Source organism: Loxodonta africana, chromosome 7 (genome assembly GCF_030014295.1).
Source record: "Loxodonta africana isolate mLoxAfr1 chromosome 7, mLoxAfr1.hap2, whole genome shotgun sequence".
In the NCBI taxonomy this organism is placed as follows: Eukaryota; Metazoa; Chordata; class Mammalia; order Proboscidea; family Elephantidae; genus Loxodonta; species Loxodonta africana.
Window position 1 is genome coordinate 20,530,140 of NC_087348.1, and position 26,023 is coordinate 20,556,162.

Sequence of the window (26,023 nt, forward strand, 5' to 3'; positions counted from 1 at the left end):
AATTGAAGCCTCTAGTTGCAATATTGAAGGATTCTATGGAGCAAAATTTTGAACCACAGAGAAGCATCAAAAAAAGATGAAAGGGATACACAGAGTCACTGTATCAAAAAGAATTGGCTGATGTTCAACCATTTCGGGAGATAGCATATGATCAAGAACCAATGGTATCAAAGAAAGAAGCCCAAGCTGCACTTAAGGTGTTGGGGGAGGGGGGGAAGACTGCAGGAATTGAGGGTATACCAATTGAGATGTTTCAATAAACAAATACATGCCTGGAGATGCTCAACTATTTATACCAAGAAATTTTGAAGACAGCTACCTGGTCAGCAAACTGGAAGCGATCCATATTTGTGCCCATTCCAAATAAAGGTGATCGAACGGAATGAGGAAATTATAAAAAATATCATTAATATTACATGCCAGTAAATTTTGCTGAAGATAATTTAAAAACAGTTGCAGCAGTACATTGACACAGAATGGCAGAAATTCAAGCCAGATTCAGAAGAAGATGTACAAAAAGGGATATCATAGCTGAAGTCAGATGGACCTTGGCCCAAATCAGAGAATACCAGAAAGATGTTTACCTGTGTTTACTGACTATTCAGAGGTATTTGCCTGTGTGGATCACAACAAATTATGGGTAACATTGTGAGGAATGGGAATTCCAGAACACTTAATTGCGCACATGAGGTACTTGTACGTAGACCAAGACACAGGGTTTGAACAAAACAAGGAGATACTTCGTGGTTTAAAATCAGGAAAGGTGTGTGTCAGGGTTGTGTTCTTTCACCATACTTATTCAATATGTATGTTGAGCAAATAATCTGAGAAGCTGGGATATATAAAGAAGAATGAGTCATCAGGGTTGGAGGAACTCATTAACAACCTGCAATATGCAGATAACAGAACCTTGCTTGCTGAAAGTGAAGAGAAATTAAAGCACTTACTAATGAAGATCAAAGACTACAGCCTTCAGTACGGATTACACCTCAACATAAAGAAAACAAAAATCGTCCCAACTGGACCGATAAGCAACATCATGATGAATGGAGAAAAAAACGAAGCTGTCAAGGACTTCGTTTTACTTGGATCCACAATCAATGCTCATAGAAGCAGCAGTTAAGAAATAAAATGACTTACTGGGTTAGGCAAATCTGCTACTAAAGACCTCTTTTAAGTGTTAGAAAGCAAAGATGTCACTTTGAAGACTAAGGTGTGCCTGATTGAAGCTATGGTGTTTTCGACCACCTCATATGCACGCGAAAGCTGGTCAATAAATAAGGAAGACCAAAGTAGAGTTGATGTCTTTGTATTACAGTGTTTGCAAAGAATATTGAATATACCATGGACTACCAGAAGAATGAACAAGTCTGTCTTGGAAGAAGCACAGCAAGAATTCTCCTTAGAAGCATGGATTTTGAGACTGCATCTCAAAATAATTTGCACATGTTATCAGGAGCGGCCTGTCCCTGGAGAAGGATATCATGCTTGGTAAGGTAGAGAGTTCTCAGAAAAGAAGAAGACCCTGGAAGAGATGCGCTGATACACTGGCTGCAACAAAAACTCAAACATAAGAATGATTGTGAAAATGGTGCAGGAGTGGGGAAAGTTTTGGTCTATTGTACATGGTGTTACTGTGAGTTGAAGCCAACTTGAGTGCACCTAACAAAAAGAAACATCTTTCTGGTACTCTCTGCTTTCAAGCAAGATCCACCAGTCATCAGCAGTGATACCCTTCCTTCTTCTGAATTCAGCTTGGATGTGTCTGGCAGTTTCCTATCAATGTACTGGTGCAACCACTTTTGAATTATCTTCAGTAAGATTTTACCTGTGTGTGATATTAATGATATTGTTCAATAATTCCCACATTTGTTTGGATCACTTTTCTTGGGAATAGGCATAAATATGGATCTCTTCCAGTCAGTTGGCCAGGTAGCTGTCTTCCAAATTTCTTGGCAAAAACAAGTGAGCCCTTCCAGTGCTGCATCCATTTGTTGAAACATCTCAATTGATATTCTGTCAATTCCTGGAGCCTTGCTTTTCCCCAATGCCTTCAGTGCAGCTTTGACTTCTTCCTTCAACACCATCAGTTCTTGGTCATATACTACCTTCTGAAATCATTGAACATTGATCAATTCTTTTTGATACCATGACTCTATGTATTCCATCTTTTGATGCTTCCACATGGCTCAATAGTTTTTCTGTAGAATCCTTCAATATTGCAACTTGAGGCTTGAATTGTTTTTTCAGTTCTTTCAGCTTGAGAAATGCTGAGCGTGTTCTTTCCTTTTGGCATTCCAACTCCAAGTCTTTGCACATTCCATTACAATACTTTATGCTGTCTTTTCAAGGTGCCATTTCAAATCTTCTGTTCAACTGTTTTACTTCATCATTTCTTCCATTTGCTTTCACTACTCTATGTTCAAGAGCAAGTTTTAGAGCCTCTTCTGACAGCCATTGTGAGCTTTTCTTTCTTTACTGTCTTTTTAATAAAAAAAAAAAAAGTTTCATTCATTTATGATGTCCTTGATGTTATCCCACAACTGCTCTGGTTTTCGGTCATTAGTGTTCAGTGAGTCAAATCTACTCTTGAGGTGATCTCTAAATTCATGTGGGATATACTCAAGGTTGTACTTTGCCTCTCATGGGCTTGTTTTTATTTTCTTCAGCTTCAGCTTCAACTTGCTTACATTTAATTCATGGTCTGTTCTGTAATGGGCCTCTGGCCTTGTTCTGACCGATGATATTGAACATTTCCATTGACTCTTAACACAGATGTAGTCAAATTGATTCCTGTGACATCACTTCCAGCATCACAGCAACATGAATTCACCACAGTAGTACAAACTGACAGACAAGTGGTGTATTTCAGACAGAGTCACTGTGAATAAAAAAGCTGTGAAACAGATTCTTCTTGGTTCATTAGAGGAACACCCAAGAAAAAAATATATGTGAAACAAAGGAAGCAAGTGAGAGAAGAGAAAGAGCCACAATTAGCAAGGTGTTTGGAAAGGAGTGACAGATCACATAAGACTTTGTAGCTCATACTAAGGTTCTCAGTTTTACTTCTTCGTGTCACTCTGTAACGGCTGCTTTTCCCCAATTTCAGACTGCAAGGATCACGAAGGAATAGGCAAGATCAATTTTTATTGTCTACTCTATCCACGATTTAGGACCACGTTTGCCTCGTAAAACAAATTCACTAAATATTTGTTGAATGCGTGAATAAATAAATGAAAGAATGGAGAGCTATCTTCCTGTAGAAATAAGTAGGGATCCTATTTTAGGTGGAATTCTGAAGTTTGGAGGTGGGAGCTGGACAATCCTGTAGCATTTAATTTCATGCCATGATCAATAGAGTCTCAGGACCATAACATATTTGTTGTACTTTACCAAATGTCTATATTACTCTCCAGGGTATGTGTGGCTCACTGGGGAGAATGCAGTTCAATTATCTTAGCAGAAAATAAAGACAAGCTCTAATTGTGGATTCTCAGCATATTTAAGTCATTAGACATTTTAGTGTTTTGCAGAGACTAAATCTCAAGAGAAGGAGCAAAACCTTAACAAGGCTGATTCTATCTCTTGGATTCAGAAGCAGCACACTCTGCCCTTTGCTGAATTAATTGGCTGTGTATTTATTATACAATACATGATTCCTATAAGCCACTTCCATGATCATCAAAGCTGTAAATTCCACTGATGAAAGCAGAAAACTGATGATTGTCCAGAAACCAGTAAATAAAATAAAACTAAACTAACAAACACCATTACCTCTAATGAGTATCTAATGACAAAAGGTAAGATAATTTATTTATCTTAAAGTGTTAGATGTGTAAAATTTTCAAGAGGACTCAAAAAACGTTCAATAATGAGATTAAACAACTCAAGTTGAATTTGTCTATAATACTGACATTAATGTTACCAACTAATATGGATTCAATTGTGTCTCCTCAAAATATGTGTTGAAACCCCAGCACCTGTACCTGTAAATGTGAACCTGTTTGGAAATGAGGGTTTTATTTTGCTGTGCTAGTGTGTCATGCCAGAGTAGGGTGGGTTCTAAACCTAATCACTTCTGGGTTATAAAAAGAGAAAAATAGACACAGACACACACATGGGGCAGAGGAAGACAGACAATAGAGACAGATGCACTTACAAGTCAAGGAATGCTAAAGATTTCTGGCAGCTACTAGAAGCTGAAATAGAATAAGAGGCACCTCCCCCCTACAGCCACATTCTGAATTTGGCCTTCCTGTCCCTTGCACTGTGAGAAAATAAATTCCCTTTTTCAAAGCCACCCACTTGTAGTATATAATGTTATGGCAGCACTAAGTAACTAAGATATCAATTAAAACATGAGCACACATTTTTTTTTTTTAGAGGAGAGAGACGTAGAAGCACTAGAAACAGTTGAAGAACAGAATAGTGAACACATGTATACACATACATACATGAATATATTTATGTATTTATATGTGTGTGTACGTGTAAACAGGAAAATTTAATTTGGTATAGACAGTGTCCCAAAATACCTGGCAAATTTAAGGCCCATTGAAGGGCATTAAACTAATTATATATTATTACATGCATAAATTAATAAAATGACCATTTTTAGCCTTCATCTTATAGTTTAGTTGTGCTAGCTCTATGACATTAGACAAGTTGTTTAATATCTGAGGTCAATTTTTCATTTCTACAACAAGGAGAATTCCATCTCCATTCGGTTTTGTTGTGAGTTGTCCGTGAGGGGTAATGTATACAGTGCTCTTCGGCAATGCCTTAAATGTTGTGTATTACTCCGTATATATTTCTCTGAATTTGAGTTTAAATTTTGTACATATGGTGGAAAGCAGAGTTAGAAAAGCAAAACAAACTGCGTCCCTCTTAAACATACACACACACACGTGCATGCATACACACACCCATATATAATCATATATAATATTTTTTCAAAAAAATTATATGCTTTTACAGATTTTTAAAAAAGATTATTTTACTGAATGAGATTTTAGCTGATTTTAGAAACAGGAAGATCTATTAAAAGACTATTACAATAATAATCTAGGTGAAAGATGATGTTGGCTTGAGTCTCAGTTTTATGAGTGGATAAGGTAGTTGGCTTATGGATAGCGATATTTTGAAGGTAGGTCAAATGGAACTTTCTGATGTACTGGGTATGGTGTGTATGAAAAAGTGAAGAAATAACAGTTTAATATTTATTTGTTTAATTAATTTCATCTGAGCAAATGAAAGTAGAGAGTTATCGACTTGAGCTGGAGGACGCTGTGGGTGTAGTAAATTTGGGGGATGCATGAGGAGTTCAGTTTTGGTCATGTTGAGTTGCTACTTAATATTCACACGGATACGTGAGTAGGCAGTTGAACTATAGATATAATGTTTGGGAAAAAGGTTAGGACTGGAGATACAAATTCAGGAGTTATAAGTATAGAGGTGGTGTTTAAAACCGTGAGACTGAGTAAGAGCACTCAGGTAAAATATGTAAATAGAAAAGACAAGGAGGTCAAGGACTGCGCTCTGAGATACTCCAACATTAAGAATCAAGGAGAAAAGGAACAACTGGCAAAGAAGGCTGAGAAAGTCCAACCCATGTGGTAGGAGGAAAACTCAGAGTCCAGTGTCCTGAAAACTAAAAGATGAAAGCTTTTCAGTGAGGAGTAAGCAATCCACTCTGCCAAATGCTATTCGTAGGTCAAGAAAGATGAAGACTGAGAATTGACCACTGAATTTAGCAACATAAAAATCAGTGATACTTTGACAAGGGCAGTGTCTTGATTATCTTGTGATGCTATAACAGAAATACCACAAGTGTCTTGGTTATCCAGTGCTGCTATAACAGAAATACCACAGGCGGATGACTTTAACAAAGAGAAATTTACTCTCTCACAGTCTAGGGAGCTAGAAGTCTGAATTCAGGGTGCCAGCTCCAAGGAAGACTTTTTCTCTCTCCTCTGGGGGGAAGGTCTTTGTCATCAATCTTCCTCTGGTCTAGGAGCTTCTTAGGATGGGGACCCCAAGTCCAAAGGACATGCTTCCTTCCTGGTTCTTCATTATTGGTAGCATCAGACCCCCCTGTCTCTCTGCTTGTTTCTCTCCTTTGTATTTCAAAAGAGGTTGACGTAAGATACAATGTAACCTTGTAGACTGAGTGCTGTCTCACTAACGTAACTGCCTCTAACCTTGCCTCGTTCACGTCATAGAGGTAGGATTTACAACACAGGAAAATCACATCAGATGACAAGGTGGTGGACGATCACACAATAGTGGCAATCATGGCCTATCCAAGTTGACACACATTTTTTAGGGACACAGTTCAATCCATAACAAGCAATTTCCCCCTGGAGTGATAGTAGTGGTAGCGTGGTTGAAGTGGGCTTAAAAGAAAACAGGAAAAACAGACTTGGATACACCAAGTATATTCCACTGTTTTGATACATTTTATTGCCAAGGGAAGTGTGAAGGAATGGTATAATAGGATAGTATAATAGGTATTAAAGACAGTATAATCAAGAGTATCTCTATTTCTATTTCTATATCTATATATATATGAAGCCCCAACGGTGCAGTAGTTAAGAGCTACAATGAACTATGTCTGCTGACCAAAAATATTGGCAGTTCAAATCCACCAGCTGCTCCTTGGAAACTCTATGAGGCAGTTCTATTCTGTCCTATAGGGTCATGACTCAGTGGCAATGGATATATATATATACATGTAAACTGGAAAAAATAACAGCATGCTGTTATGTCAATGGAAATGATCTAGTCGCACAATTATAAAATGATTCAGAATATTTGGATTGCTGGAGCATGGAGACAGAGAGAAGAAGAAGGAGAAAAAGAAAAAGAAGGAGGAGGAAGAAGGAAAGAAGGAGAAGGGAGAGAAAAAAGTGGGGATGGGAGGAGAGAAGAGAGAGTAAAGAAGGGAAGGGAGGGGAAAGTGAGAAGAATGGAGAGACAGGGAAACAGAAGGAAAGGGAAAAGAGGGAAGGAAGGAAGAGAAAAAGAGTGAAGAAAAGAGGATGAGATGAGGAGTGTGGAGGTGAAGGTAGAGTAGGGGAGGGGAGAAGAAAGAGAGGAAAGTTGGGAGGTAGGGTGGAATATGAACAAATAAAGGTCAGATTATCAAAGTCCTTTTTAAAGGGGGTGACTTAAAAAAAGTTGACAATGAGGAATTTTAAACAATAAAGTGGAAGGGTTATTTTTGAAATCAAATTATATCATTCAGGCTAAGATGAGGAGAGAAAGGCAGCAGGAACACAGGTGTTAGAACCCCCACCCCCACACAGGTATGTATGCATATAATCCTATTTAAACCCAGTAAACTACGACTATGGAGTGTATTTAGGGACTCTTTTCCTCTTCAATAAGAAATCAAATATGTTTAATACTCATGTCCTCAGAACATCATAGATGTGATCTTAAAAGTATCCTTGTTTAAGGCAGGAAATGAACTACTTGATTTTCCTGGTATTTTTGCACTATTTGTTTTCTTGATTTCTTTCTTATCCCAGCAAAAGAACCCTCCAATCTGAGAAAAAAGTATGACCAACCATACAACCGTGACTGAATTTGTTCTCCTGGGATTCAGGGATCATCCAGAGCTACAATGTCTTCTTTTTGTGGTGTTCCTACTTATGTATGTGACCACTGTTCTTGGAAATCTTGGCATGATCCTGTTAATCAAAACTGACTCTCGTTTCCACACTCCAATGTATTTCTTCCTCAGTAACTTGTCCCTTGTTGATTTCTGCTACTCTTCTGTCATTGCCCCTAATATGCTGGTGAACTTCTGGGTGGAGAACCCAGTCATTTCATTTAATGGATGTGCCACTCAATTCTTCTTTTTTGGTTCCTTTGCTGGCATTGAGGGCTTCCTGTTGGCTGTGATGGCCTATGACCGTTATGTGGCCATTTGCGAGCCTCTACTTTACACAGTCACCATGTCCCCGCATCTCAACATCCTATTGGTGTTATCTACATATCTTGCAGGCTTTATAAATGCTTCCATTCATACTGGCTTCACCTTCCAGCTGTCTTTCTGTGGCTCAAATGCCATCAACCACTTTTTCTGTGACATTCTGCCACTCCTTAAACTCTCTTGTTCTGACACACACATCAACGAGGTTGTCATTTTTGCTTTTGCCAGTTTTAATGAACTGAGTTGCCTCCTGACTATCCTCATTTCTTATCTCTACATCCTGGTAGCCATCTTGAGGATCCAGTCTGCTGAGGGAAGGTGCAAAGCCTTCTCCACCTGTGCTTCCCATTTGATAGCAGTCACCATCTTCTTTGGGACAATCCTCTTCATGTATCTGCACCCCAGCTCCAGCTACTCAATGGACCAAGACAAAGTGGTGTCTGTGTTTTATACAGTGATCATCCCCATGTTAAATCCTCTCATCTATAGTCTGAGAAACAAAGAGGTCAAATCTTCCTTCGGTAAAGTGTTTAAAACAAACTCTTTTTACATGTGTTTTTAGATTCATAAAACTGGGATTTTAGATTTAAAAATGGAACTTAGAGATAATCAAACCCACCTCCATCGACTCTGGCTCAAACCTTTATTCTGTCATGAAGCTTTATTCTGGTAATGGAGCTGGACCAAATGTCCCAGATATGCTGGGGAATATGGTCACTCTTACAAATTTCACTCATTCCAGAGTACCTAAACTTCAGAAAATAACCAAATATCATATATCATTTCCCTGTTCATAGTTATAAATCCCAGTATAGAAATACATGGGAGAGAGAGCGAGAGAGACTGAGTGAACAAAGGACTGATTTCAATCTTCTTCCCTGTCTGATAGCATGGCATCTTGACTGGATGGTGGTAGACCTGTTAGAGGGGAGGTGATAAGGAGCAAGCTGAGTCAGAATGTAACAAGAGTACTGCGACTCGGTTGCAAGGCTGCCTTTTGTCCCTAGTGAACCAGAGACAAATTTCAAAACTAAATCCTGATGAGGTGCTGAAGTTAAGTGCTTCTAACCTGGGAAAGTAATCTAGACTGCTTAGGGAATAATGTGAACAAACTATTGCCTAAATCTAAGAGGGAAATAGAGAAAGAAAATCAAAGGCATATAGAATGGAGTGTTCTAGGGTTTAGAAAAAGTATTTTTCATAATTTCTGGAGATAAAGTTTCACGTTGTCTGGCATTTGCATGTTAACCTGTGTAAGCTTGAAGCACTAGAGCAAGATGAATATCATTTCCCAAATGTCTTCATAAACATGTGTATATATTTTACTATCTGCAATTTGATTGGGCCTTCAGTTGATAGGACTGGTGTTTTCATGGCAGAGCTATCTCCCCCAAAGGACTTGATTTTATTTACAGATGGTGACCACTGACATGTGAACCTAAACTGTTTTGACCTGATTGGTATTGGATAAAATAAACTAATTGTGATTCTTGTATGTATCCTTGTCAATGAAAACTGATTGTAGTCCAAATAGAAAAATAGCCACTTTAATGCTTTAAAGAATAATTTTGCTTTCAGTTACAGCCTATGGTTTTGGATGAACCTAAATTTTATAATACTGTCTTCCTTCATTCTATTTTTCAGACATTGCGTATTAAAAACATAATTTTCTCACCCTCCTTTATTGCTTATCCAGTGATTTTGGTCCATCTCATCATTCTTTTTCTTGCGAAGCCCTCATCCTTCAAAACACAATACACGTGCTATCTCCTCTAAGATTCCCCAGACCTTCTCTCACTCTTCCTAAAACAGGCAGTTACACACTCCCACTACTGTGACTCTGTAGATATTACAACCCCAAACAAGCTCTTAGTCACAGAAACAAATTACCACAATACAGTGTAAGGTTTCCCCACATAGAATGAGAGTTCCTTGGAAAGAACTTTATATTCATATGACTTTACAGTAGTTGATCAATACATGTTCTAAAATCAAGAAAGAATAATACCAACCAAAGGCAAAGTGTGATGAAAGAGAAATTGCTGCTGCAGTAGCTGGAGCTGGAAGTGTTCAACAAGGACAAGTTCAAAAAGCTAATCTTAGAAATGGAAAAAAGTTCTCAGATGATTGTGTGATCTGTCAGATAATGTTTTATTTTTAAAGCAACTGTTCTCCTTTTTGGAAACTAAACAGATTAACAAACATAATATTTTTTTATCTAATATCTTTCATTATAAACAAAATAAATGTGATTTCAACATATTCAAGGATTTTTCATCAGAAGGACAAAATTGAATTCAAACCAATTTAGGTCTGAGATTAGGACTTGATGCCACCAGGTCTCTCTCTCTCTCTCCAGAATGTGCATTGTAGGAAAAAGCTGCTTCTTTTTTTTAGGAAAGACTGTTATTGCCTGACATGGCTCGAACGTCCATTGTGTGTGTGTGTATGCGTATATGTGCATCTGCATGTACGCATGTGTATATGTTGTGTGTTGACGATGTGGTCAGACATTACAAGAAGAGATCTTACTCTCCAATAGCTACTTCAGTTCATTGTACATTTACATAGGAAAATTCAGTTCCTTGTCTGCCCACTTCTCTTCCCATTTACAAACTCATAGATAGACTGCAAATCTTTACACTGTTGTGACCTTAATAAAAATGTTATCACTAGTATTAACTTTATTAATACGTAGGTTAGATGATAGATTAGACGCTATCACATATGATATAATTTATGAGTTCCCCTTTTCAAACTTATTTGCAGCACTGCCAATTATGTGTATAGAATTCAGCTGATAGAAAAATATAAATATGTCCAGTATTATCAGCACACTTGATTGCAATGCTAGTCAATATTCTATTGAAACAATTAGTATTAGATTACCTTCCACACAATGAAATGGTCATGAGTCCAACTGTTAGCATTGTTCAATTCTCTACTTTTTACCTGACTAAGGTTCAGACTACCCATTTATTCTAATATCTTTTAATAAACTAGAAGGCAGAAGCCAGTTAGAATGTATGTGGTAGTTACATATGAGTGTTTGGTTAGGCTACACTTTATTTCATTTAATTTTATTGACCTGAAAGATCAGTGTAATGGAAGAGACAGACCAGTGGAAAGCATCTCTAGTTTTTTAATTCTGTAATACATGTAACTCCAACAATATTCAGAAGTTTTTTTTTTTTTTTAATTCTACTTTCAGTCTTCCTCCTAAATCATCAATTTCATGAATAATCTTGGTTCTCAGATCTGGCTTTACCCTGGCATGTTGATGATGGTAACTCAGTAGGGCAAATTGGTTCTAGCATATATCTATAATAAACCCATTGCCGTAGAGTGGATATTGACACATAGCCAACTCTGTATGACAAAGCAGAACTGCCCCATAGGGTTTCCAAGGAGCGACTGGTGAATTCAAACTGCCGACCTTTTGGTTAGCAGCCAAAAGCTTAATCACTGTGCCACCAGGGCTCCTAAATTTATAATGTTCATCCTCAAAAAAAGTCCTTCTGTTCCCTACACTATTTTCAGTCTCTTATCTCCTCGAATCTCTCGCCAGCCCTACTTTTCTACTGCCCAGTCTCATTAGATGAGCTCACCTTGGTGTTTATAGGAAATAAAACAGAAAACTGAAGTCTTCTGATGGGAATTCCCTCAACTCTTCTATACTAAAAACATAAAACTTCTCTACCCATATTTTCCTTCTTCTGTCTTATTGAAAGTGGTGGCTAATTTATCTGCATTAAGAATCTCATGTATTAGATTGAGCTTCTTGGCACAAGTAGATTCATGAGGCTATGTTGGCAGCTCTTGTCTGGAGGGAAGATGAGAAGGTAGAGGGGGACAGGAGCTGGGTGAATAGACACAGGGAATACAGGGTGAAGAGGACGAGTGTGTTGTCTCGTTAGGGGTACAGCAGCTAGGAGAACATAACAAGGTGTGTATAAGTTTTTCTTTGAGAGACTGCCTTGATTTGTAAACTTTCACTTAAAGCACAATTAAAAAAAAAAAAAAAAAAGAAGAATCTCACATATTCTGGTACCAAGCAAGGTACACATATGTTAGGTAGAGATTTTGGCCTCTAAGGAGAATCTAGCTCTTCAAAATATCAAATTATGGTCATGCCCTTGAGGAACAGAGGGTATTTTAATTGGTTATTTTGAATTATTAAAAAATAAATGCTTTAGGGACAACACTGAAGAGATGTATTATAAATCTTCCCTTTTTTTCTGACAAAATGTGGTAAGTCACCTTTGCAGGTAGGTTATTTTCTACATTCATCCACTAAAAATATATCTTCTTCTTATGCATGGTGATCAGTGTTCCACCAATGGGGAAGAGAAATATTATTTTCATTATTATTATAAATAATTATTTATTTTCTATTCATGTATTAATAAAAGTTACTTTTAGTTATTTTATGCAGAGTTGTTCTGATGTATGTAAATAAACAATGACCTGAAAGCGCAATTCTTGAAGAGTAATTATTACGGCCACATCTTATTTTTTATGAAGAACATAGAAAGAGTGAGAATGGATAGATATGGATGCTAGGAACACATTTGAACATTATCTGTGCTTCCTTGAACATTTCCATGAGCAAGTTAGTGCACAAAAAAGATGGGAACCAAAATAATGAATAATCTTCTCAGATTCTTGAACAGCTTATTGTTCAAATTTCACATTTTCTGAATAGCTACCTTATGTCATTCCTCATTGCGCTTTTACCCACCTTCATTTTTCTTCACACTGCTTGCTTCTACCTGCTATTAGGTTATACATACATTTGTTTATTTGTTTAATATCTGCCTCCTCTACTGTAATGTATGCTGCACTAAGGTGGGGGATTTGTTAATTTGTGTACTGCTGTTACTCCAGAACCTAAAACAAAAAGAAAAAAAAAAAATCAAGCTTTGCAGTGTGAAGGGCTGAATTTATAATGAAGAGAGGACAATTCTTGATTTTGTACTTTCTTAATCCTGTATCAAGAGACAAATATCACCAATACAACATCCTTAAATGAAATGAGGCTGGAGATCTATGGGTTTCAAGTGAAAATGCTGTACTGAATATTTACCTTCTATTTTGTACAGAAAATACTAGGATATCAGACCCGGAGGAATTCAAGAGAGATACAACTTCCTTCATTTGTTCATTTCAATGATGCAAATGATCAACTGCTTTTCATATCTGATTTTTATCCCTTTTTGGCAATTTTCTTTTCCTCATGATGTTTGAAAGGAAATACCAAATGCAGAGTTCCTCATAAAGACAGGTATATATGTGTATGCACACAAATATTTGGTGTGTATATGAGAGAGAGAGAATATTTGAGGTACATGTCGAAAGAGACAGTGAGATAGATAACACAGGGATACAGGGTGAAAATAGTTCATGTAGATATTCTGTTATGATTGTTGAAAAATGAAGAGAAGTTGACCATGAAAGAATGGATCAATGAGTGAATGATAATGTGGTTGGAATAAGTGCAGAATTAGGATCAGATGGAAACCCTCTCATTCCTTACACTTTCAGGTTGCAAAAGATGAGAAAATGTTCTCCCCAAACTGTACTACAGTGACCGAATTCATTCTTGTAGGACTCACAGACAACCCCATATTGCAGAAGATCCTGTTTGGGGTGTTTCTGGTGATCTACCTAGTCACACTCATGGTGAACCTGTGCATGATCTTGCTGATCAGGACCAATTCCTGTCTCCAGACTCCCATGTATTTCTTCCTTGGCCACCTCTCTTTTGTAGACATTGGCTACTCCTCTAATATTACCCCCAATATGCTGTACAACTTCCTCTCAGACCGAAAGACCATCTCCTATGCTGGATGCTTCACACAGTGTCTTCTCTTCATTACCCTGGTGATCACTGAGCTTTACATCCTTGCTTCAATGGCATTGGATCGCTATGTTGCCATTTGTAGCCCTCTCCATTACACTACCAGAATGTCCAAGAACGTTTGTATCTGTCTAGTCACAGTCCCTTATGTTTATGGCTTCCTAAATGGACTCTCTCAGGCAGTTTTGACTTTTCACTTATCTTTCTGTGGCTCCCTCGAAATCAATCATTTTTATTGTGCAGATCCTCCTCTCATAATGCTGGCTTGCTTTGACATCTATGCCAAAAAGATGGCAATGTTTATAATTGCCGGCTTTACTCTCTTCAGCTCTCTCTTCGTCATTCTTCTGTCCTACCTTTTCATTTTTGTGGCCATCTTGAGGATGCATTCTGCTGAAGGCAGGCACAAAGCCTTCTCTACTTCTGCTTCCCACCTGGCAACGGTCACAATATTTTATGGAACCCTCTTCTGCATGTACTTAAGGCCCCCGTCTGAGAAGTCCATAGAGGAGTCCAAAATAATTGCAGTCTTTTATACTTTTTTGAGCCCAATGCTGAACCCATTGATCTATAGCCTAAGGAACAAGGATGTGATTCATGCCATGCAGCAAGCGATCAGGGGAAATCTCTTTCATAAAATTGCAGTTTAAGAGTCTGTTCATTTACAGTCATTAAATTCCTTGGATAACACAATGACTCCTATCAAAAGATATACCTACTATTCAGTGATCATAATTTATCATCATGAACTGTCAGTGATCACTTTAGCTAGTTTCTTCTCAAAATTAACACCTTCAGGACAGAGTGTCTTTATAGAAATTTTAATATTTAGACTAAGGATATTTTCTTTGGCAGATATCTTCTGGAATCAAGTTGGTTGGGATCCAAAAATTCAGCATAATAATCAACTTGGTTACTTACCTGGGGACAAATTTCATTACTAACTGACCTTGATGAGAACACTAGAAATTTATCTCCTCTGAATAATACAGTTCACAGAGCCATAGAGAGGTTCAGAATAGGGTGGCTAGTTTTGTACTTCTTTAATAAAAGATTATGAAATAATTTCTATTACAATGTGTAGTATGGAATCTTGACTCTGGATCCTAACTAATCACTGTGATCACTTTTGAAATTTTTAAATACATGTGTCATTCAGAGGTTTAAACTTTCTGTGGGTTTTCCCCAAACCCATGTCATAGATGTCTTGAGAAACCACCTTATAGAAAAACTTGGGAAACACCATAATACTGATTATTATCCTCAACTTCAACTTCTTGTAAGTTTCCAAGAGTATAGGTACAATTCAATCATCAATGTAGTATAATGGCATTCGTGGTATTTTTTTTTTAGTGTAGTAGGTCTGACTTCGGGCTAACTTACAAAGAGTCGACAGGGTCTACCAAATGACTTCTACAGAACCAAGAATGCTTGAAGAAGTTATAAAATCTAATAGGTGTGTATGTATCTCTCTGGATGTGAAGATTCAATGTTTATTTGGTTCATAAAGCATAGTTTTCTAGATAAGGCAGGTCCCGTAATTCTCAAAACTTCTATTGAGAAAAGTGGTAATAAGAAAGTTTATATAAAGAAATATGTAATACATCCGTATTATTCCATACATTATTAGTCAACTAAATAAGTGCATCATGAACCGTTTACTTATGTAACCCTTATTATCTTAAATATATTCTATTTTACTATTTTTTAGTCTGATTTTAACTGTCACAACTATAAAAAAATGTTCATAGTACCAAACTACTGTATTTTTACTGTCACATGTTTAAATTGTTTATCAGAAAAGTCTCTCAGGTGACCCACAGTTTTTGTAAAAAAAATTAGGCTACATTTTTAATCTCAGTTGATTGACCAAGGCTGTGCCTATGAAAATCCTCTTTCAGAAATAGCAATTGAAAAATAGAGTAATTTCTGGGTTAATAGAATATAATATTTAAATTTCAGAGCCATTTGAAGATTTGCATATTTGTTTGTGTTTTGGCCATGGTTGTAACACAGCAAAAGAAGCTGCTCTGCAGAGAGACAACAATGAAACACAGAAGGCTAGAAGTGCCTGGCAGAGGGTCCTGATGCTCATAGAGCTCCTGGTGGCACTTCCTTTTTGAGGACCAGCATCAGTCAGTCTGTGGGAGTTCCCTTATCGTACATTGAGTTTCCCTTTTTCTTAGCCAAAGAGTTGTGTTTCCATTTCCACCAACCAGATTGTTTTGCCATCAAATTTAAATCCCATTTGAAAAAAGTGTTTAGAATCTGTTAAAAAAAAAACTCTGTTTTTTACCTAAACGTATTACCTAAAAATAACTGAATGCTTCCTTTTCTTTTCTGCTCCTGAGAACCACCATGGCTTTTAGGAGCCACATTTACATCCGGTTTTGGAAACTCTTGAACCCAAATAGTTGACCGATTTGCAGTCTCTCTCTTTTTAAAAATTCTGTTTGTTTGCTTCCATGTATTATTTAACTTTTCATCGTGCAAGTCTTTGGATGAAATCTGCCTCAGAAACTCTTTAGAGATAAGATAGAGCATGTTCTCTTTCATTAATTTATGTTATATTAATACCACCTTAATTTCCCAGAGGTGACTCGGAAGGAAGTCCTGGTTTTTGTCTGTCTGTCTGTATATATATCTTAGAGCAAGATCGACAATTTGTAAAACAATGAAAAAATACTACTGAAAATTTTTATGCAATGGCATTGAAACTATAAACCAATTTAGGAAGAATTGACATCTTGACAGAACCCTGGTTGCTCAGTGGTTAAGCATTCGGCTGCTAACCCAAATGTCCGCAGTTTGAATCCACCAACTCCTCCTTGAAAAGCCTATAGGGCAGTTCTACTCTGTCTTATAGGGTCACTGTGAGCTGGCATGTATCTCCATTATTTATATGTTCTTTAATATGTCTCTACTGGGTTTCGTGACTTCAGTATCTAGCTTTTGCACATTTTTATACCATATTGATTTGTAAGTAGATTATGTTTTTGATGTTATTGTAAATTATACTTTTAAATTTATTTTCCAATCTTATGATATTGCTTTTATGTAGTTATATAAATAATTTTTGTGTGTTGAACTTGTAATTGTGTGACCTTCCCAAATATAATCTTAATTTCTTTTTTTGTATATATTTTCAAATGATGTTCTGTGTAAACTATCATGTCATCTGTGAATAACACTTTTATTTTTTTCCTTAATAATTGGTATAGCTTTGCTATACAGGATAGAACTTCTAGTACAATGTTGGAATTGTTACAACTTTAAATCAAAAAAGAAAAGAGCAATTGAATAATCATAAAACACAAGTAAAAAATCTATAGGGCCAGTAAGGATATAACCAGTACTCTGACCATTGTGACCCTAGTATAGCTCAAGTCATCAGATACCCTTCTAGCTGGTATACATCAACTGATTATGACAGCAAAGCAAATTGACATTGTTGAAGGAATTCAACATCTTCAAATACAATTTTACCATAAATTTCTGACAACTAATTACCAGAGATAAGATGGTTCTGTTGTTAGGTGTCATTGAGTCGGTTCCGATTCATAGAAGCCCTATGTACAACAGAATGAAACACTGCTCGGTTCTGCACCATTCTTACAACAGCTGTTATGTAACCACTGCATCAATCCAAAATAATACAGAATGCATAAAACTCCTCTTTGAGTTAGTATTATATGCCAGGTGAAGCCTGTGCCCTCTAATCTTATACATGGCAACATAAATGAAGATCGCCTTCTTCCATGTAGATGTCTGATAATGTGATCTCGTACTGAAAAGTATGGACACCCTGTCACTCCAGATCTGAAAGAGCTAAGGAATTATTTTTTTTGCCTTTCATTCAAGTACTACTGAGCCAGTCCTTGTTCTTTTGGAAAAGTCAGTTTGTAAGTCTGATGATTTTTTAGGACTGTTGTATATGAATGTATATCAAGAAATACATTAATAAATAAATGTTTCAGGACAAAGCTTCTTCAAACTGAAGGTAACCATCCTGCTTACAGTCAAATCTTTAAGTATTTATTTTTACACAAAACTAGGGTTTTCCGCATTAAGGAGTCAGACAATGAAGGATACCAACTCTATAATCCTACAAGGAACTTTCATTCCTTAGAATCACTTAAGCAGTGATATTTGATATTTTAAATTTTTATTGTTTTTATTTGTGCAAGAAATCAGAATAAAATAGAAAGACTGAAATTAAGAAAGATCTTTCCATCTCAATTTGAGAAAAATGATATGCTAATGCTTAAATGTCATGACTTGGTGACAATCTACATTTTGATACTGATATACAGCTTTATTCCTTTGACTGATTACTCAGTGTATCCCATCATTTGGAGGTCTTTCAAAATTAAGGACACCTTTTCTGTCTCAAAGGAGCCCTGGTGGCGCAGTGGTTAAAGCACTAGGCCGCTAACCAAAAGGCTACACTCTCGGAACTCATCAGCTGCTCTGGGGGAGAAAGACGTGGCAGTCTGCTTCCCTAAAGATTTATAGCCTTGGAAACACTATGACGCAGTTCTACCCTGTCCTATAGGGTCACTAGGAGTTGAAATTGACTCGAGAGCAGTGGGTTTTGTGTTTTCTGCTGTCTTACTCAGACTACATTTTGATTCTCTTATTTGTGTTAATCAGGAACTATCTATATACTGGAATATACAGACCAGCGAAAGCATATCTAGCTTTCTTTATTCTCCAACAAATAGAGGGCCAAACAATATTCAAATATTCTTTCCTTTCAACCCTCCTTCAAAATTCTCAATTTTGGAAATCATATATTTAATGAATGATGCTAGTTCTCAATCTTGGCTTTGATTCTTAGCATGTTGATGAAATTAACTATTGTTTTCAGGATAAATCCATAATGCCCATTCTGAGAATTACCCTCAGCATTGACCACTACCTCTACTTCCTTCTGACAGATGTGCCACTCTCCTGCTCTCCACACTGACCATTTCAAACTTTTCTTCACCTCAAATCTCTCACTGACTTCACAGCCCTACCCCTCACTCTCTTTAGATGACTTCATGTCAGGGTTTCCAGAGAAAACTGAAAATTTGGAATGGGAATTCCTTCATCTTTACTATGCTAAAAATACAAAACTTACCTACTTGTAGTTTCCTTCTTATATCTTATTGAAATTAAAACCACAACAAACAAACAAACAACAAGCAAGCCCATTGTCCTGGAGTGGATTCTGACTCATAGTGACCATATAGGACAGAGTAGAACTGTCTCATAGGGTTTCCAGGGAGTGGCTGATAGATTAGAACCACATTTTGGTTAGCAACCAAGCTCCATCTCATTTAAAGTGGTGGTTAATTATACTCTCTGAGCTCAAGGTCTCACTCACTCATTTACCAAGCATGGTATACACATGTTTAGATAGGGATTTTGGCCTCCAATGAGTATCTGAACCCAGAAATCATCAAATGAAGGTTATGCCCTTGAGGAACAAAGAGTATTTTAATTGCTTGTTTAGAAATATGTTTAAAATGCCTTAGGAAATATGCCTCAGAAATGCTGTATAAATCTTCCCAACTTGTTCTGACAGAATATGATCAATTAGCCTGTACAGGTAGGTCATTTCTACATTTTTGCACTAAAAAATGTATCTTGTTGTTTTGCATGGAGTTTAGTGTTCTATCCATGTGGAAAAATATTATTTTCTTCATTTTACTTGACTTTTCTATTTACATATTAATAATATATTTCATATTAAAATAAATTATTATAGTCAAACTATTCTGATGTGTATGTGAGAACCAAATGATCAAGGTCTTGGGTGCAATTCTTTAAGAGTAATTATTACAGACATACCTTATTTTTACAAAGAATGAAAAGAGGTTGGCTAGATCTGGAAAACCAAGACCACTTTTAAACATTACTTGTGCTTCCCTGAACAAACATTTTCATGAATGAGTTAGTGGCACAATAAATGAGAACCAAAAAAATCCACACTTTTCCCCAGATTCTCACAAGGTTTACTTACTGGTAATATACCACCTTCTCAGAAGTTCTCAGAATGACTATCTGTAAGCATGCCTTATTATATTTTTGCCGAAGTTCATTTCTGCATCACTATTCTTGTTTCTACATGACATACATTATAAGTTATTGTCTATTTGTTGAATATCTGCAACTTCTACCACAATACGTGACTTACAAGGGTAGAAAATTTCTTCACTAAAATTCCAGAAGATAAGAAATTAAGCTTTGCTGTGTAAAAGATAAATGGGTGGCTGAATTTACAAAACAGAGAATTTGTAAGTCTATGCCTTCTTAGCTATATGTAGAGAGATAAATTTTACTAATTCAGTGTGTTCTGAATGAAATTTTACCAGACGACCATGGGTTTTAAGAGAAAATGTTATACTGGACATTTATCTTGTATCTGAAACAGTAGTGTATCAGAGCTGGAGGGACCAGAGAGACTCAGCTTCCTTCCTTTGTTGATGCATTTCATTGGATGATTGATGTGATCTGCTCCTTTGTATTGGACTTTCATTCCCTTCTGCATTTTTTTTTTAACTAATGAAGTTGGAAAAAGTACCCAATATAGAATTTTCCCTAAAAACAGATATAAATGTGTGAGTATACGTACACATGCAAGTATTTGTGTGTATGTGTGTGAGCGAGAGAGACAGAAAGAGACAGAGAGACAGAGAATTTGAGGTAGAGGGAGAAAGAGAGGCAAAGAACAGATAACAGATTATTTGTAGTTAGTTGGTGTCAAATCGTTTCTGCAAATTGTTTATGTAGACATTCTTATGTATTTGTTGAAAATAATAAGCATAATATAAGTATAATTGCCCCATGGATGAAAGAATAAATAAGTGAATGATAAAATAAATGGAATGGCATAAGCGCAGAAACAGAATCAGATGGAAACCTTTATATTCCAGAATGCCTTTATGCTGTAAAGGATGAGAAAATGTCCTCCCCAAACTGCACTACAGTGACCACATTCATTCTGTTGGGACTCACAGACAACCCAGTGTTGGAGAAGATCCTGTTTGGGGTATTTCTGGTGATCTACCTAGTCACACTGGTGGGGAATCTGTGCATGATCTTGCTGATCAGGACCAATTCGCATCTCCAAACTCCCATGTATTTCTTCCTTGGCCACCTCTCTCGTAGATATTTGCTATTCCTCCAGTATTACTCCCAATATGCTGTACAACTTCCTCTCAGACCAAAAGACCATCTCCTATGCTGGGTGCTTCACACAGTGTCTTCTCTTCATTACCCTGGTGATCACCGAGCTTTACATCCTTGCTGCAATGGCATTGGATCGCTATGTTGCCATTTGTAGTCCTCTCCATTACACTACCAGGATGTCCAAGAGTGTTTGTATCTGTCTAGTCACAGTCCCTTATGTTTATGGCTTCTTTAATGGACTCTCTCAGGCAGTTTTGACTTTTCACTTATCTTTCTGTGGCTCCCTTGAAATCAATCATTTTTATTGTGCAGATCCTCCTCTCATAATGCTGGCTTGCTTTGACATCTATGCCAAAAAGATGGCAATGTTTATTGTTGCTGGGTTTACTCTCTCCAGCTCTCTCTTCATCATTCTTCTGTCCTACCTTTTCATTTTTGCAGACATCTTGAGGATGCATTCTGCTGAAGGCAGGCACAAAGCCTTTTCTACTTGTGCTTCCCACCTGGCAACGGTCACAATATTTTATGGAACCCTCTTCTGCATGTACTTAAGGCCCCCGTCTGAGAAGTCCATAGAGAAGTCCAAAATAATCACAGTCTTTTATACTTTTTTGAGCCCAATGCTGAACCCATTGATCTATAGCCTAAGGAACAAGGATGTGATTCATGCCATGCAGCAAGCGATCAGGGGAAATCTCTTTCATAAAATTGCAGTTTAAGAGTCTGTTCATTTACAGTCATTAAATTCCTTGGATAACACAATGACTCCTATCAAAAGATATACCTATTACTCTATGATCATAATTTACCATCATGAACTCACAGTGATCACTTTACCTATTTTCTTATCAAAATTAACACCTTCAGGACAGAGTGTCTTAGTAGAAATTTTAATATTTAGACTAAGGATATTTTCTTTGGCAGATATCTTCTGGAAATGAATTGGTTGGGATCCAAAAATTCCATATAAAAATCAATGTGGTTACTTACCTGGGGACAAATTTCATTACTAAATGATCCTGATGAGAACACTAGAAATTTGTCTTCTGTGAATAATATGGTCCACAAAGCTATAGTGAAGTTCTGAATAGGGTGACTAGTTTTACACTCCTTTAATAAAAGATTACGAAGTAATTTCTATTGCAATGTGTACTATAGAATCTTGACTCTGGATCCTAACTAATCGCTGTGATAACTTTTGAAAATTTTTAACTGTATGCATCATTCAGAGGTTTAAACTTTCTGTGGGTTTTCCCCAAACCCACATTGAGAAACTATGTTTTGGATAAACATAAGAAGCACCACAATACTGATTATCATCCTCAATTTTACCTGTCAACATTTTGTACGCTTCCAGGAACATAGACCCCATTCATCATCAGTATAGTATAAGGGCATTCCTGGTGTTTTTTCAAGGCAGTAGGTCTGACTTCGGGCTAATGTACAGAGAGTCAATAGGGCCTACTAACCGGCTTCTGCAGAACCAAGAATGCACGGAGAAGTTATAAAATCTCATTGGTTTGTATGTATCTCTCTGGGTGTGAAGACATAATGTATTTTGGTTCATAAAGCATGGTTTTCTAGATAAGGGTGGTCTGGTAGTTCTGAAAACTTCTCCTGAGGAAAGTGATAATAAGGAAGTCTATATAAAGAAATATATATCACACACATATTATTGAATACATTATTAGTCAAATAAATAAGTACATCCTGAACCATTTATAAATATAACCCTTGTTATCTTAAATACATTGTATTTTAATATTTTGTAGTCTGATTTTAACTCTCATGACTATAAAACATGTTCCTAGTAACCAACCACTGTATTTTTACTGTGACACATTTAAATTATTTTCCAGAAAATCTCTCAGTTGACCTGCAGTTTTTGGAAAATTAGGCTCCATTTTTAATCTCAGTTGATTGCCCAAGGCTGTGCCTATGAAAATCCTCCTTCAGAAATAGCAATTGAAAAATAGAGGGGGCAATTTCTGGATGAATAGAATATAATACTTAGATTTCAACACCATTTGTCAATTTGTATATTGGTTTGTGCTTTGGCTGTGGTAGTGGGATAGCAAAAGAAGCTGCTCTGCAGAGAGACAACAATGAAAGACAAAAGGCTAGAAATGCCTGGCAGAGGGTCCTGATGCTCACAGAGCTCCTGGTGGCACTTCCTTTTTGAGGACCAGCATCAGTTAGTCTGTGGGAGTTCCCTTATCGTACGTTAAGTTTCCCTTTTTCTTAACCAAAGAGTTGTGCTTCCGTTTCTACCAACCAGATTGCTTTGCCACCAAATTTAAATCTCATTTAAAAAAAGTGTTTAGAATCTGTGCAAAAAACACTGTTTTTTACCTAAACGTATTACCTAAATAATTGAATGTTTCCTTTTCTTTTCTGCTCCTGAAAACCACCATGGCTTTCAGGAGCCACATTTACATCCAATCTTGGCAACTCTTGAACCCAAATAGTTGACCTTTAGGGTCACTATGAGTCAGAATTGACTTGACGACATTGGGTTTGGTTTGGTTTTGGTTTTTGTAGTCTCTGTCTTTTTTAAAATTCTGTTTGCTTCTATTTATATATTTAATTTTTTCATTGTGCAAGTCTTTGGATGAAACCTACCTCAGAAACCCTTTAGAGATAGGATAGAACATAAATTGGCATGTTCTTTTTAGTTAATCCATGTTATATTACTACCACCTTAATTTCCCAGAGGCGACTCAGGAGGAAGTCCTGGTTTTTGTCTGTCTGTCCGTATGTGTGTCAATCTGTCTATCTTAGAACAAGATTGCCAATTTGTATAACAATGAAAAAATATTACTGAAAATTTTAATGCAATGGCATTGAAACTATAAACCAATTTAGGAAGAACTGACATCTTAACAGAGCCCTGGTGGCTCAGTGGCTAAGTGTTCGGCTGCTAACTGAAAGGTCCAGAGTTTGAATCCAACAGCTGCTCCTTGGAAACCCTACGGGGCAGTTCTTCTCTGTCTTATAGGGTCACTATGAGTTGGAATTAACTCGATGGCAATGGGTTTTTTTTTTTCCCTTTGGATATCTTAACAATACTATCTCAATCCATAAGTGAGACATATGTCTCTATTATTTATATGTTTTTTAATATTTCTCTACCGGGTTTCATGGCTTTAGTATCTAGCTTTTGCACATTTTTATATTATATTGATTTGTAAGTAGTTTATGTTTTTGATGTTATGTAAATTATACTTTTAAGTTTATTTTCCAATTGGGTAATGTTCCTTTTATGTAGTTGTATAATAATTTTTGTGTATTGAACTTGTAATTGTGTGACCTTCCCAAATACAATCTTAATTTCTTTTTTTGTGTATATTTTCAAATGAAATTCTATGTAAACTATTGTGTTATGTGTGAATAACACTTTTATTTTTTTTTCCTGAATAATCTGTATAAATTTACTACACAGGATAGGACTTCAAGTACAATGTTGGAATTGTTTCAACTTTAAACTTAAAAAAAGACCAATTGAATAGTCACAAAACACAAGTGAAAAATCTACTGGGCCAGTAGGATACATACAATACTCTGACCACTGGGACACTTGTATAACTAAAGTCATTAGATGTCCCTCTAGCTGGTATACATCAATTGATTATGACAACAAAGCAAATTGACATTAATGAAGGAATTCAACACCTTCATGTATAATTTTATCATAACTTTCTGACAACTTCTTACCAAAAATAAGATGTTGTTGTTATTAGGTGTCATCGAGTCAGTTCCAATTCATAGCAGCCCTACGTACAACAGAATGAAGAACTGCTCGGTCCTGTACTATTCTCGCAATAGTTGTTATGTAGCCACTGTGTCAATCCAAAATAAGATAGAATGCATAAAACTCTTCTTTGAGTTAATATTATATACCAGGTAAAGCCTGTGCCCTCTGATCTTATATGCGGCAACATAAAGAAAGGTCACCTTACATGTAGGTTTCTGATAATGTGTTCTCATACTGAAAAGTATGGACACCCTGTCACTCCAGATCTGAAAGAGCTAAGGAATTATTTTCTTGCCACCCATTCCATTACTACTGAGCCAGTCCTTGTTCTTGTTGGAAAAGACCGTTTGTAAGTCTGGTGATTTATTAGGATTGTTGTATATTAATTTATATCAAGAAATACATTAATAAATAAATATTTCAGGACAAAGCTTCTTCAAACTGAAGGTAACCAACCCGCTTACAGTCAAATCTTTAAGTATTTATTTTTGCACAAAACTAGGGATTTCCACATTAAGGAGTCAGGCAATAAAGGATACCAACTCTACAATCCTCTTTCATTCCTTAGAAATACTTAAGCAGTGATATTTGATATTTTAAATTTTTATTGTTTTTATTTGTGCAAGAAATCAGAATAAAATAGATTGAAATGAAGAAAGATCTTTCCACCTCAATTTGAGAAAAATGATATGCTAGTGCTTAAATGTCATGAGTTGGTGACAATCTACATTTTGAAACTGATATACAGCTTTATTCCTTTGACTGATTACTCAGTGTATCCCATCATTTGGAGGTCTTTCAAAATTAGGGACACCTTTCCTGTCTCGAAGGAGCCCTGGTGGCGCAGTGGTTAAAGCACTAGGCTGCTAACCAAAAGCTACACTGTCGGAACTCATCAGCTGCTATGGGGGAGAAAGACGTGGCAGCCTGTTTCCCTAAAGATTTATAGCCTTGGAAACACTATGATGCAGTTCTACCCTGTCCTATAGGGTCACTAGGAGTCAAAATCGACTTGAGAGCAGTGGGTTTTGTGTTTTCTGCTGTCTTAATCAGACTACATTATGATTCTCTTATTTGTATTAACCTGGACTATCTATACACTGGAATATACAGACTAGCGAAAGCATATCTAGCTTTCTTTATTCTCCAACAAATAGAGGACCAAACAATATTCAAATAGTCTTTCCTTTCAACTCTCCTTGAAAATTCTCAGTTTTGGAAATCATACATTTAATGAATGATGCTAGTTCTCAATCTTGGCTTTGATTCTTAGCATGTTGATGAAATTAAC

At 36.6% G+C, this 26,023-nt stretch overlaps 3 protein-coding genes across 3 annotated transcripts; all 3 read left to right on the forward strand.

Annotated features, from left to right (window-relative positions):
• Positions 1–6,682: 6,682 nt before the first annotated feature.
• On the forward strand, positions 6,683–8,501 carry LOC135232025 (olfactory receptor 5AP2-like). The gene has a single exon (XM_064289303.1). It carries the CDS (start codon positions 7,563–7,565, stop codon positions 8,499–8,501), a length of 939 nt encoding a protein of 312 aa, XP_064145373.1. The 5' UTR covers positions 6,683–7,562.
• A 3,951-nt stretch (positions 8,502–12,452) lies between these two features.
• On the forward strand, positions 12,453–14,719 carry LOC135231800 (olfactory receptor 5M1-like). The gene has a single exon (XM_064288984.1). It carries the CDS (start codon positions 13,502–13,504, stop codon positions 14,447–14,449), a length of 948 nt encoding a protein of 315 aa, XP_064145054.1. The 5' UTR covers positions 12,453–13,501; the 3' UTR covers positions 14,450–14,719.
• Positions 14,720–20,290: 5,571 nt separating this feature from the next.
• On the forward strand, positions 20,291–21,697 carry LOC100675917 (olfactory receptor 5M1-like). Its single transcript, XM_023542482.2, is given in 2 exon segments — positions 20,291–20,951; positions 20,953–21,697. Coding segments are annotated over 2 exon segments (945 nt in total). The 5' UTR covers positions 20,291–20,751.
• Positions 21,698–26,023: the final 4,326 nt, after the last annotated feature.